General features: G+C 56.0%; 1 protein-coding gene across 1 annotated transcript; it reads left to right on the forward strand.

Annotated features, from left to right (window-relative positions):
• The first annotated feature begins 584 nt into the window (after positions 1-584).
• slc50a1 (solute carrier family 50 member 1) lies at positions 585-11,126 on the forward strand. The gene is made up of 4 exons (XM_067976088.1): positions 585-705; positions 2,155-2,316; positions 3,321-3,440; positions 4,622-11,126. Exons 1-4 carry the CDS (start codon positions 631-633, stop codon positions 4,724-4,726), a joined length of 462 nt encoding a protein of 153 aa, XP_067832189.1. The 5' UTR covers positions 585-630; the 3' UTR covers positions 4,727-11,126.
• Positions 11,127-11,344: the final 218 nt, after the last annotated feature.

Raw genomic sequence — 11,344 nt, forward strand, 5'->3', positions numbered from 1 at the left:
TCTTAAAACCTCCCTCTTTGACCGAGCTTTTGGTCACCTGTCCTAATATCTCCTTATGTGGCTCGGTGTCAAATTTTGTTTGATAATCGCTCCTGTGAAGCACCTTGGGGACTCTCTCTGTCTCTCTCTGTCTGTCTGTCTGCCTGTCTCTGTCTCTCTCTGTCTCTGTCTCTCTCTGTCTGTCTGTCTCTTTCTCTCTCCCCCTCTCTGGGTCTCCCCCTCTCTCTCTGTCTGAATGTCTCTCTCTCTCTCTCTCTCTCAGCTGGGTGTGTGGCTCCCGATGTGAAATGAGTTATCCAGTCTCGGCCCTGTTCCCGCAGCACAAGGTGTTATATAAAAGCACGTTCTTCCTTGTGTGTCTCTCTCTCCCTCTCTTAATTCAGAACAGGCCGGAAATGAAGCCTGGGACTTTCCTAGTCTACACGGCCCAGCTGCACACTGGGCCACCAGGGGAGCGGGTCTGAATTTTTACGGCAACTGGGTGGCGTCAAGTTCCAAATTCAACTGGATCGTCAAGTCACTTGTCTCCAGCCTGTTGGCGGCATTGATTGGAAACCTTGTCTCTCTCTCTCTCTCTGCAGCAACCTGGGCTGGCTCTACTACGGGCAGCTGAAGGATGACTGGACTTTAATGACTGTCAACTCCATTGGCGTCACTCTCCAGACCTGCTACATCCTGGCCTACCTGTACTTCAGCACTGAGAAGGTATCATGGTGATATAGAGTGCCAAGATCCCAACCCTTGTCCTGCTCTGGACTCACGCCCAGGAATGGTCCCCATTGGGTGATGGGCTGCGGCTCTGGATCCCGCGAGTCCCCATTGGGTGATGGGAATGTGGGCCTGGAACCCTCGGATTCCCCATTGGCTGGGATGTGAGTCTAGATCCCTTGATTCCCCATTGGCTAATGGGACGTGAGTCTAGATCCCTTGATTCCCCATTGGCTGATGGGACGTGAGTCTAGATCCCTTGATTCCCCATTGGCTGATGGGACGTGAGTCTAGATCCCTTGATTCCCCATTGGCTGATGGGATGTGAGTCTAGATCCCTTGATTCCCCGTTGGCTGATGGGATGTGGGTCTGTGCCTGGGATTCTCCCATTGGGTGATCTGAAATGGATCCTTTGGTTTCCCCATTGGGTGATGGGATGTGGCTCCGGATCCCGCGAGTCCCCATTGGGTGATGGGAGGTGGGTCTGTGCCTGGGATTCTCCCATTGGGTGATCTGAAATGGATCCTTTGGTTCCCCATTGGGTGATGGGATGTGGCTCCGGATCCCGCGAGTCCCCATTGGGTGATGGGAGGTGGGTCTGTGCCTGGGATTCTCCCATTGGGTGATCTGAAATGGATCCTTTGGTTTCCCCATTGGGTGATGGGATGTGGCTCCGGATCCCGCGAGTCCCCATTGGGTGATGGGAGGTGGGTCAGGATCCCTGGATGGGAAACGGATCAGTCCCTGTGATTATCCCCCGCTCACTAAGCACCTAGTTTCCGTCAGGCTGGGCCTCCCTCCTCGGAGAGCCCAACGGCTCAATTTAACGGGGCCCTTTCACCCGCTGTATGGGAAACTGGGATAACCTTGCTCCCGAATAACATCCCCCAGGAATATCGCCTCGGAATGCCTCAAAGCGGTCACTTTGAATTGCGCTGACCGTCGTGTAGTCAAACACGGCAGCCATTTTGTGCACAGCAAGATCCCACAAACACAGAGATGAATGACCGTTTTTTGGTTGGTTGGGAGAGGACTATTGGATCCAGGAGAGCTCCCCCCACCCCCAACATTTCTTATCGTAGAAAGACGGCACCTCCGACAGTGCGGCACTCCCTCGGTACCGGCACCGGGGAGCATCGGGCCTGGGTTATGGGGCTCGAGTCTCTGGAGCGGGGGCTCGAACCCACGACCTCCTGACTCGGGGGCGAGAGAACGCGCGCAGCGCGCGCGCCCCACCGAGCTGATCTGGAGGTACCCAGACCGCGAGGGAGCCATCGTCGCCCACGGGTACGGAGGCCGAGGGTCGTGGGTGGAAGGGCCCAGGAGGGCGGGAGGCGCACGGGAGGTCAAGGGTCATGGGTGAAAGGGCCCGGGAGGTCGGGGGGGGGGGGCTTTGAAGGTTTTTTTTTCTTTTAACCCCTTCCTCTCTGCCCTTCGCTCCGCAGTTCCCGTTGATTGTCAAGGTCTCCTTTGCCGTTGCCGTCCTGGCTGCCGTCTCCTTCTACTTTTCCACGATGGTGCCCGACGCCGAGCTCCGGCTCAACGAGCTGGGCCTGCTGTGCAGCGCCTTCACCATCAGCATGTACCTCTCGCCGCTGGCCGACCTGGTAACTGTCGCAAGCCGACTCTCTCTCTCTCTCTCTCTCTCTCTCCGCCGTGACGGGGCGAGCGCCACCCTGAATACAGCAATCGAGCCTCTCTCTCTCTCCGTGTGTGTGTGTGTGTGTGAGAGAGTCTGGGGGCCGGGCCTGCTGCAGAACAGGAGGCCTGGGGCCTGGGTGGGGCGAGGAGGAGTAGGCCCGGGGCCTGGGGAGGGGGAGGAGGAGGAGGAGGAGGAGGAGGAGGAGGAGGAGGCCTGGGGAGGGGGAGAGGGAGAGGGAGGGGGAGAGGGAGGGGGAGAGGGAGGGGGAGGGGGAGAGGGAGGGGGAGGAGGAGGCCTGGGGAGGAAGAGGGGGAGGAGGAGGAGGAGGCCTGGGGAGGGGGAGGAGGCCCGGGGCCTGGGAAGGGGGAGGAGGAGGAGGGTCTGGGGAGGGGGAGGAGGCCTGGGGAGGAGGAGGAGGAGGAGGAGGGTCTGGGGAGGGGGAGGAGGAGGGGGAGGAGGCCGGGGGAGGGGGGAGGAGGCCCGGGGCCTGGGGAGGGGGAGGAGGAGGAGGCGGCCTGGGGAGGGGGAGGAGGCCCGGGGCCTGGGAAGGGGGAGGGGGCCCGGGTGGGCCAGCGCCCGGGGAGGGTGGGGGGGGGTGGAGGCTTGGGTGGGCTGGGGCCTGGGGGGAGAGGAGGAGGAGGCGGGGGCCAGGGCCAGGGCCAGGGCCAGGGCCGGGGCCGGGGGGGGGGGAGCCAGGCACAGACTGGGGGGCCCAAGTTCCATCTCGGCAGAATCCAGAATTGGTTCCAAAAAGGAAGTGGATTAAACAGTCTGGGATAAGGGCCGGGGAGAGCTCTTTCAGAGAGAGAGGGGGGGGGCACAGTGGCAATGGGCCAAATGGCCCCCCCCCCCCAACAGTCTGTTTTGTAAAATTCTACGTTTGCCGCGGAACGCTCCGTGCCTGTCCGTGGTGTTAAATCGGGCCATCAGTGCTCGGGCTGACGTCCAACCTGTTTTTGTGTCTTTCAGGCTAAAATTATCCGAACCCGCTCCACAAAATGCCTGTCGTTCTCGCTGACCGTGGCAACCGTCCTGACCTCGACCTCCTGGACTCTGTACGGCCTCCAGCTCTCGGACTACTACATTGTGGTAATTAATTGGCGGCAGCCGGCACTGAGACTGGTTAGATCTCCTCCTGCTTGGTCCTGCGCTCGCTGACCTGTGTCGGCTCCCGGTCCTGCAGCACCTCGGTTTTTAAAATTCTCCTCCTCGTTTTCAAATCCTTCCATGGCCCTCGCCTCTCCCTCCCTACCTCTGTAACCTCCAGCCCTCCGAGAAGGTACCCTGAAGGGAGCAGGACAGGTAGATAAGGTGGTTAAAAAGGCATATGGGATACTTTCCTTTATTAGCCGAGGCATCGAATATAAGAGCAGGGAGGTTATGCTGGAACTGTATAAAACACTAGTTAGGCCACAGCTTGAGTACTGTGTACAGTTCTGGTCACCACATTACAGGAAGGATGTGATTGCACTCGAGAGGGTGCAGAGGAGATTTACGAGGCTGGAGAATTTTAGCTATGGGGAAAGATTGGATAGGCTGGAGGTGTTTTCTTTGGAGTAAAGGAGGCTGAGGGGAGATTTAATTGAGGCGTATAAAATTATGAGGGGCCGAGATAGAGTGGATAGGAAGGACCTATTTCCCTTAGCAGAGGGGTCAGTGACCAGGGGGCATAGATTTAAAGTAATTGGTAGAAGGATTAGAGGGGAGCTGAGGAGAAATGTTTTCACCCAGAGGGCGGTGGGGGTCTGGAACTCACTGCCCGAGAGGGTGGGAGAGGCAGAAACCCTCAACTCGTTTAAAAAATACCTGGGTGTGCACTTGACGTGCCGAGACCAACAGGGCTACGGACCGGACGCGAGGGGCCGAATGGCCTCCTCCTGTTCCTGTATGGGCTGAGTCCGCCCGCTCCTGCCAGCGAGAGCTTTCAATACGAGAGCTGCACGGGAAGACCTGCTTGACGGGCTCTGGATGCAGCAAGTCCCCGCACCCCACTCCTGGACCTCGAGGACCAGGTTTATGGGGTCGGTACCATTAACCCCACCCCCACCCCCCCCGAGCCATTGAGAGTGGGGGGAGCGGTCTCCGGCCCGCGTGCTGGCTTGGCTCGGTCCGTAACGCTCTTCCCTCCCGAATCGGAAGGTCGCGGGGGTCGAGCTCCGCAGAGGCCGTCGACTTGCCGAAGCTTCGGAGGCCCAGGAGGTCGTTGGGTTGACATTGCCTGGACGCTGCTCCGGCTTATGTGTTTCTCTTCTTTTCCCTCCCCTCTCCAGATCCCAAACGTCCCCGGAATCCTGACCAGTCTCATCCGATTCTGGTTGTTCTGGAGGTTTCTGCCAGCCCAGGAAAAGTACCCCTACAGACCCGTGCAGGCCTGAGGCCTACTTCGCAGGACGCTCTTTAATTTTGCCACTAGCCTCTGTGGAGGAGACTTCAGAGAGGAGGTGCCTTTCCCGCTGACCCCCCCCCCCCCAGGACCAGAGAGACTTTAACGGGCCGCGCTCGATACCGAGGCGAGGGACTATCGGAACGGTCCAGTCCTTCTGTCAAACATCAGTCCGCGATTCTGAAGAAACACCCCTCTCCTTCTGGAAATCAGAACTGTTTCAGAAAATTAATGCGTCTTTACCTTTTTTGAAAGAAAAAATCATTTTTTCTGTTTTAGAAATTCTTTATCTTTTCTCCTGGAGATACTGACTCTCACTGGGGTACGGGTCCCACACACACCGACTCTCACTGGGGTACGGGTCCCACAGACACTGACTCTCACTGGGGTACGGGTCCCACACACACCGACTCTCACTGGGGTACGGGTCCCACAGACACTGACTCTCACTGGGGTACGGGTCCCACAGACACTGACTCTCACTGGGGTACGGGTCCCACAGACACCGACTCTCACTGGGGTACGGGTCCCACAGACACTGACTCTCACTGGGGTACGGGTCCCACAGACACTGACTCTCACTGGGGTACGGGTCCCACAGACACTGACTCTCACTGGGGTACGGGTCCCACAGACACTGACTCTCACTGGGGTACGGGTCCCACAGACACTGACTCTCACTGGGGTACGGGTCCCACAGACACTGACTCTCACTGGGGTACGGGTCCCACAGACGCTGACTCTCACTGGGGTACGGGTCCCACAGACACTGACTCTCACTGGGGTACGGGTCCCACAGACGCTGACTCTCACTGGGGTACGGGTCCCACAGGCACCGACTCTCACTGGGGTACGGGTCCCACAGACACCGACTCTCACTGGGGTACAGGTCCCACAGACACGGACTCTCACTGGGGTACGGGTCCCACAGACACTGACTCTCACTGGGGTACGGGTCCCACAGACACTGACTCTCACTGGGGTACGGGACCCACAGACACCGACTCTCACTGGGGTACGGGTCCCACAGACACCGACTCTCACTGGGGTACAGGTCCCACAGACACGGACTCTCACTGGGGTACGGGTCCCACAGACACTGACTCTCACTGGGGTTCAGGTCCCACAGACACGGACTCTCACTGGGGTACGGGTCCCACAGACACTGACTCTCACTGGGGTACGGGTCCCACAGACACTGACTCTCACTGGGGTACGGATCCCACAGACACCGACTCTCACTGGGGTACGGGTCCCACAGACACCGACTCTCACTGGGGTACGGGTCCCACGGACACTGACTCTCACTGGGGTACGGGTCCCACACACACCGACTCTCACTGGGGTACGGGTCCCACATACACTGACTCTCACTGGGGTACGGGTCCCACGGACACTGACTCTCACTGGGGTACGGGTTCCACACACACTGATGTGGGAGTGAGATGCTTATTGCGGCCGGAATCAGCTAACTGGGCATGGGACCTACCATCAGAGAGGGAGGTGGGGCAGGAATGAGGGAGGGGTGGGGTTTCAACTGAGCAATTGGCAGGGTTCGGGGGGGGCAGGAGAGTTTTTTGTTAACGGTAACTAGTAAAGTCAGAAAGAACTTGCATTTATATAGCGCCTTTCACGACCTCGCAAAGTGCTTTCCAGCCAATGTCGAACTTTTTTGAAGTGTAGTCACTGTTGTAATGTCGGAAACACAGCAGCCAACTTGCGCACAGCAAGATCCCACAAACAGCAATGAGATAAATGAGCAGATCGTCTGTTTTTTAGTGACGTTGGTCGAGGGATAAATATCGGCCCCAGGACACCGGGGAGAACTCCCCCCTGCTCTTCTTCCAACAGTGGCCGTGGGATCTTTTACATCCACCTGAGAGGGGCAGACGGGGCCCTCGGTTTAACGTCTCATCCGAAAGACGGCCCCTCCGACAGTGCAGCACTCCCTCAGTACTGGCACTGGGAGTGTCGGCCTGGATTATGGGGCTCAAGTCTCTGGAGTGGGGCTCGAACCCACGACCTTCTGACTCTGAGGCGAGAGTGACACTCACTGATCCACGCCAGGCGCAGTGTGTGGTGCTGAGGGTGTGGAGATTTGTACTTTAGTGAGAATCAGTGCCTTCAGTGGGGCGGGGGGGGAGAAACATGGGGCCAGAGAGGACGCCACAAACGAAGGTGAGGATAGTGCAGGAGGCAAGGTTCGATCAAATATTTCAAGAGGACAGCCGATGTTCTGAATCACACAGCACAGGAGGAGGCCATTCGGCCCATCGGGCCTGTGCCGGCTCTTTGAAAGAGCTGTCCTATTAGTCCCACTCTCCCCCCTGCTCTTTCCCCCTGCAAATTTTTCCCCTTCAAGTATTTATCCAGTTCCCTTTTGAAAGTTATTATTGAATCTGCTTCCACCACCCTTTCAGGCAGCGCATTCCAGATCAGAACAACTCGCTGCGTTAAAAAAAATTCTCATCTCCTCCTCTGGTTCTTTCCCCAATTATCTTCAATCTGTGTCCTCTGGTTCCCGACCCTCCTGCCACTGGAAACAGTTGCTCCTTATTTACTCTCTCAAAACCCCCTCATGATTTTGAACACCTCGATTAAATCTCCCCTTAACCTTCTCTGCTCTAAGGAGAACAACCCCAGCTTCTCCGGTCAAGTCTTACAATTAATTAATTTAATAAGGAGCGGGCGTTGGTTTAAATTTAAAATCACGGCCTTCACTCGTGTTGATTTAGATCTATATCTGGGCGTTAAGCTATTTGGAATTTCTAATCTTTTCCCTTGATAAGGAGAGGGAGTGCGGGAGAATAGGGAGTCTGCTCAAGGTCAGTCCAGAGCAAAGCTCTCTGACTACATCCTTAACTCTTGTCCCACTGCAGTTCTGTCCATTATCCTGCATCAGCCACATCCTCTGATATGGCTCAGTGGGTCTCTCTCTCTCGTCTCTGAGGCAGAAGGTCGTGGGTTCGAACCCCCACTCCAGAGACTCGAGCCCATAATCCAGGCCGACACTCTCAGTGCTGAGGGAGCGCTGCACTGTCAGAGGGTCGGTACTGAGGGAGCGCCGCACTGTCGGAGTGTCGGTACTGAGGGAGCGCCGCACTGTCGGAGGGTCGGTACTGAGGGAGCGCCGCACTGTCGGAGGGTCGGTACTGAGGGAGCGCTGCACTGTCGGGGGTTCAGTACTGAGGGAGTGCTGCACTGTCGGAGGTGCCGTCTCTCAGATGAGACGTTAAACCGAGGCCCCATCTGCCCCTCTCAGGTGGATGTAAAAGATCCCACGGCCACTATTGGAAGAAGAGCAGGGGGGAGTTCTCCCCGGTCAATCTTTATCCCTTAACCAAAGCCACCAAAAAGCAGGACAACTCTGCGCTCTTGCAGTGCCCAAATTACCTGTGGCATTTGCCAACGTATGTCACCAGAAAATAATTCCCCGTTTGAGATGTGTTTTGGAGATGAAAGGCCCTATTTAAACACAAGTCTCAACTCCCCTGTGAGATTGCCAACGTAATGGCGAAAGGGGTACAGATTTACACCATCCGTTGGTGCCCACTTGGGGTCAGACTGTCCCAAACCCGATTCATTGTCGGACCCTTGCACCCAATGGGGGAACTTGTGTCCAGTCGGTCAGGGCAAGATTTGAACCCATGCGCCAGAGGTGAAAGGTCAGTGATAATGTTGATCATTTCGAGAGAGGGTCTTTGAAGAAATGAGTTTTTAAATTCATTCTGGGGATGTGGGCGAGGCCGGCATTTATTGCCCATCCCTAATTGCCCTTGAGAAGGTGGTGGTGAGCCGCCTTCTTGAACCGCTGCAGTCCGTGTGGTGAAGGTTCTCCCACAGTGCTGTTAGGAAGGGAGTTCCAGGATTTTGACCCAGCGACGATGAAGGAACGGCGATGTATTTCCAAGTCGGGATGGTGTGTGACTTGGAGGGGAACGTGCAGGTGGTGGTGTTCCCATGTGCCTGCTGCCCTTGTCCTTCTAGGTGGTAGAGGTCGCTGGTTTGGGAGGTGCTGTCGAAGAAGCCTTGGCGAGTTGCTGCAGTGCATCCTGTGGATGGTACACACTGCAGCCACAGTGCGCCGGTGGTGAAGGGAGTGAATGTTTAGGGTGGTGGATGGGGTGCCAATCGAGCGGGCTGCTTTGTCCTGGAGGTTGTCGATAGTTAAATTGGGAACGGGTCAGGCTGATCAGTTCTGAACAAAACGTGGTTAATAGAGCAATTTTAGGAGCCCGCCCAGACGGGGAATCTCGAATCCAACCTACTCCCCTCATACCTTGGGGAAGATATTGGTTGTGAGGTTGGAGTGTCGCTCGGCCTCGATTTGATTCGATTCTCCTCCCCTCCCTTGCTGGGGTTGGGGCCCCCCCCCCTCCCCTGGGCCAGCAGCCCTCCTGTACCTCCTCCAATTCTTTGTGCGCAGGAGAGCTATTCAACCACGCTAGGCCTCACCTCAACCAGCCTCTCGGCTTTTTGCAGGAGGGATCAGGGGCTGATGCATCCCCCTCCCCGCCAAACCCCTCGACCCTCCCCTCTCTAACCCAGCGGTGCCCAGGCTAATTAAAGAATGCAGCACAGACGGAGGCCCTTCGGCCCGTCGTGCCTGTGCCGGCTCTTTCAAGGAGCGACCCCAATTAGGCACGCTCAGCGTTGCCCCGGGGGGGGGTTAGTACTTGCACTGTTTTGAGGATGTCTTAACAGTGAGAAAGCTGAGACTAGTTACCGGATGTTTAGATCTGAACTCGGTGATCGTTTGATGAGAGACCCTTCTCTCCCCCCCCCCCCACTTCCCGCCCCCCTCCCCTCCTCAATGAACCAACAACGACCGGACAGCCTGTGTGAAGTTCCAGCCCAGACTTGGCCGAACACCAGATGCGTATTCAGAGCAAAGCACAGGATGCCTGAGAAGGAAACAAGAGTCTCACCGATCCACGGGCCTGCAGCTCGTGGAACGGGCCTCGGGGAGGGCTGTCCCGTTGTCCGTGTGTTACGCGGGGGTGGGGAGGGGACCAATTTGGTTTTGTCTCTCTCGTTCTCCCGCGAGGAGACGCTTGCCAACTCCGGCAGCCCGGCCGACGGTTGCCGGAGGCGGCCGTTCTTCGCCTGCCGGGGTATTCGACCGCGGGAGGCATCGCGGGCCAGCCCGATCCCGCCCTGTGCCTGCCGTCCCGGCGCGAACAGTCACGGTTCCCGTGCGATTCCCATCGAGACTGGGAACTCCGCCTTTTCCTTCATCCTGCACCCCGCCCCACCCCAAAAACAGCTCCTCAGCTAAGGAACACTGAGGTTAACATTCAGTCTCCTGGCCCTTTGGACAGTGGGATCTTGCTGACCTGTGTGATTCCAGCGGACCGCCAGGTGCTGCCTTGACCACCGTCTCGAGGCGGCACCTCTTGATTCGCCCTCTGACGCTCCCCTGTTAACACGACTGTCACTTGACGATCTGCAGATTAATCCTGTAGCTACAGGTGTTAGCACAGGCGGCCCCTTCTAAGGAGACTCTCCTGACAATCAAACTGATACCAGCCGACCTGCGGCTGGCTTGGATCGAGCCTCATCCAACATAGGAGCAGGAGGAGGCCATTCAGCCCATCGAGCCTGTTCCGTCATTCAATACAGGCCCCGTGTACTCTTAATGTAAATTAATCTCTCAGATTCTACAGCACAGAAACAGGCTGTTCGGCCCGACTGGTCCATGCTGGCGTTTATGCTCCACACGAGCCTCCTCCCTCCCTACTTCATCTCACCCTCTCCCCCTATCCTTCTATTCCTTTCTCCCTCATGTGTTTATTCAGCTTCCCCTTAAATCCATCTACACTATTCACCTCAACCACTCCATGTGGGAGTGAGTTCCACATTCTCACCACTCTCTGGGTAAAGAAGTTTCTCCTGAATTCCCGATTGGATTTATTAGTGACTCTCTTATATTTATGGCCCCCTAGTTCTGGTCTCCCCCCACAAGTAGAAACATCTTCTCTATGTCTACCCTATCGAAACCCTTCATAATCTTAAAGACCTCTATCAGGTCACCCCTCAGTTTTCTCTTTTCTAGAGAAATGAGCCCCAGCCTGTTCAGCCTTTCCTGATAGTTATAATCTCTCAGTTCTGGTATCATTCTTGTAAATCTTATTTGCACCTTCTCCAGTGCCTCTATATCCTATTTATAATATGGAGACTAGAACTGTTCACAGTACTGCAAATTAAGGACCTGGGACACACACATTGCTGTGAGATATTCAGAACCAGTGCTTTATTGAGTGACATCTTGTGCATGTGGTCCTTGCCTGTATTTTGTACGTATTTTTTTAAAAATGAGAACATCCGGTTTTGGTTACATTGAAGTGTCAAAACAGTTTTAATAAATGTCCGCAATTTTTAAAAAATCATAATGGGAGAAGAATTACTCCAGGCCCTCAGCCAGTAAAAGACCTGCATTTCTATAGCGCCTTTCATGACCTCAGGACGTCCCAAAGCGATTTACAGCCAATTAAGTACTTTTTGAAGTGTAGTCACCGTTGTAATGTGGGAAACATGGCAGCCAATTTGCGCACAGCAAGATCCCACAAACAGCAACGTGATAAATGACCAGATCATCTGGTTTTTTTTG

Source organism: Heptranchias perlo, chromosome 44 (assembly GCF_035084215.1).
Source record: "Heptranchias perlo isolate sHepPer1 chromosome 44, sHepPer1.hap1, whole genome shotgun sequence".
Lineage (NCBI taxonomy): Eukaryota > Metazoa > Chordata > Chondrichthyes > Hexanchiformes > Hexanchidae > Heptranchias > Heptranchias perlo.

Excerpts from the sequence above, each read along its gene's own strand:
- slc50a1 (XM_067976088.1), top strand. The coding sequence starts at position 631 with ATGACTGTCAACTCCATTGGCGTCACTCTCCAGACCTGCTACATCCTG. Across the intron at positions 2,317-3,320 it reads TCTCGCCGCTGGCCGACCTG|GCTAAAATTATCCGAACCCG; the intron begins GTAACTGTCGCA and ends TGTGTCTTTCAG. Across the intron at positions 3,441-4,621 it reads TCTCGGACTACTACATTGTG|ATCCCAAACGTCCCCGGAAT; the intron begins GTAATTAATTGG and ends TCCCCTCTCCAG.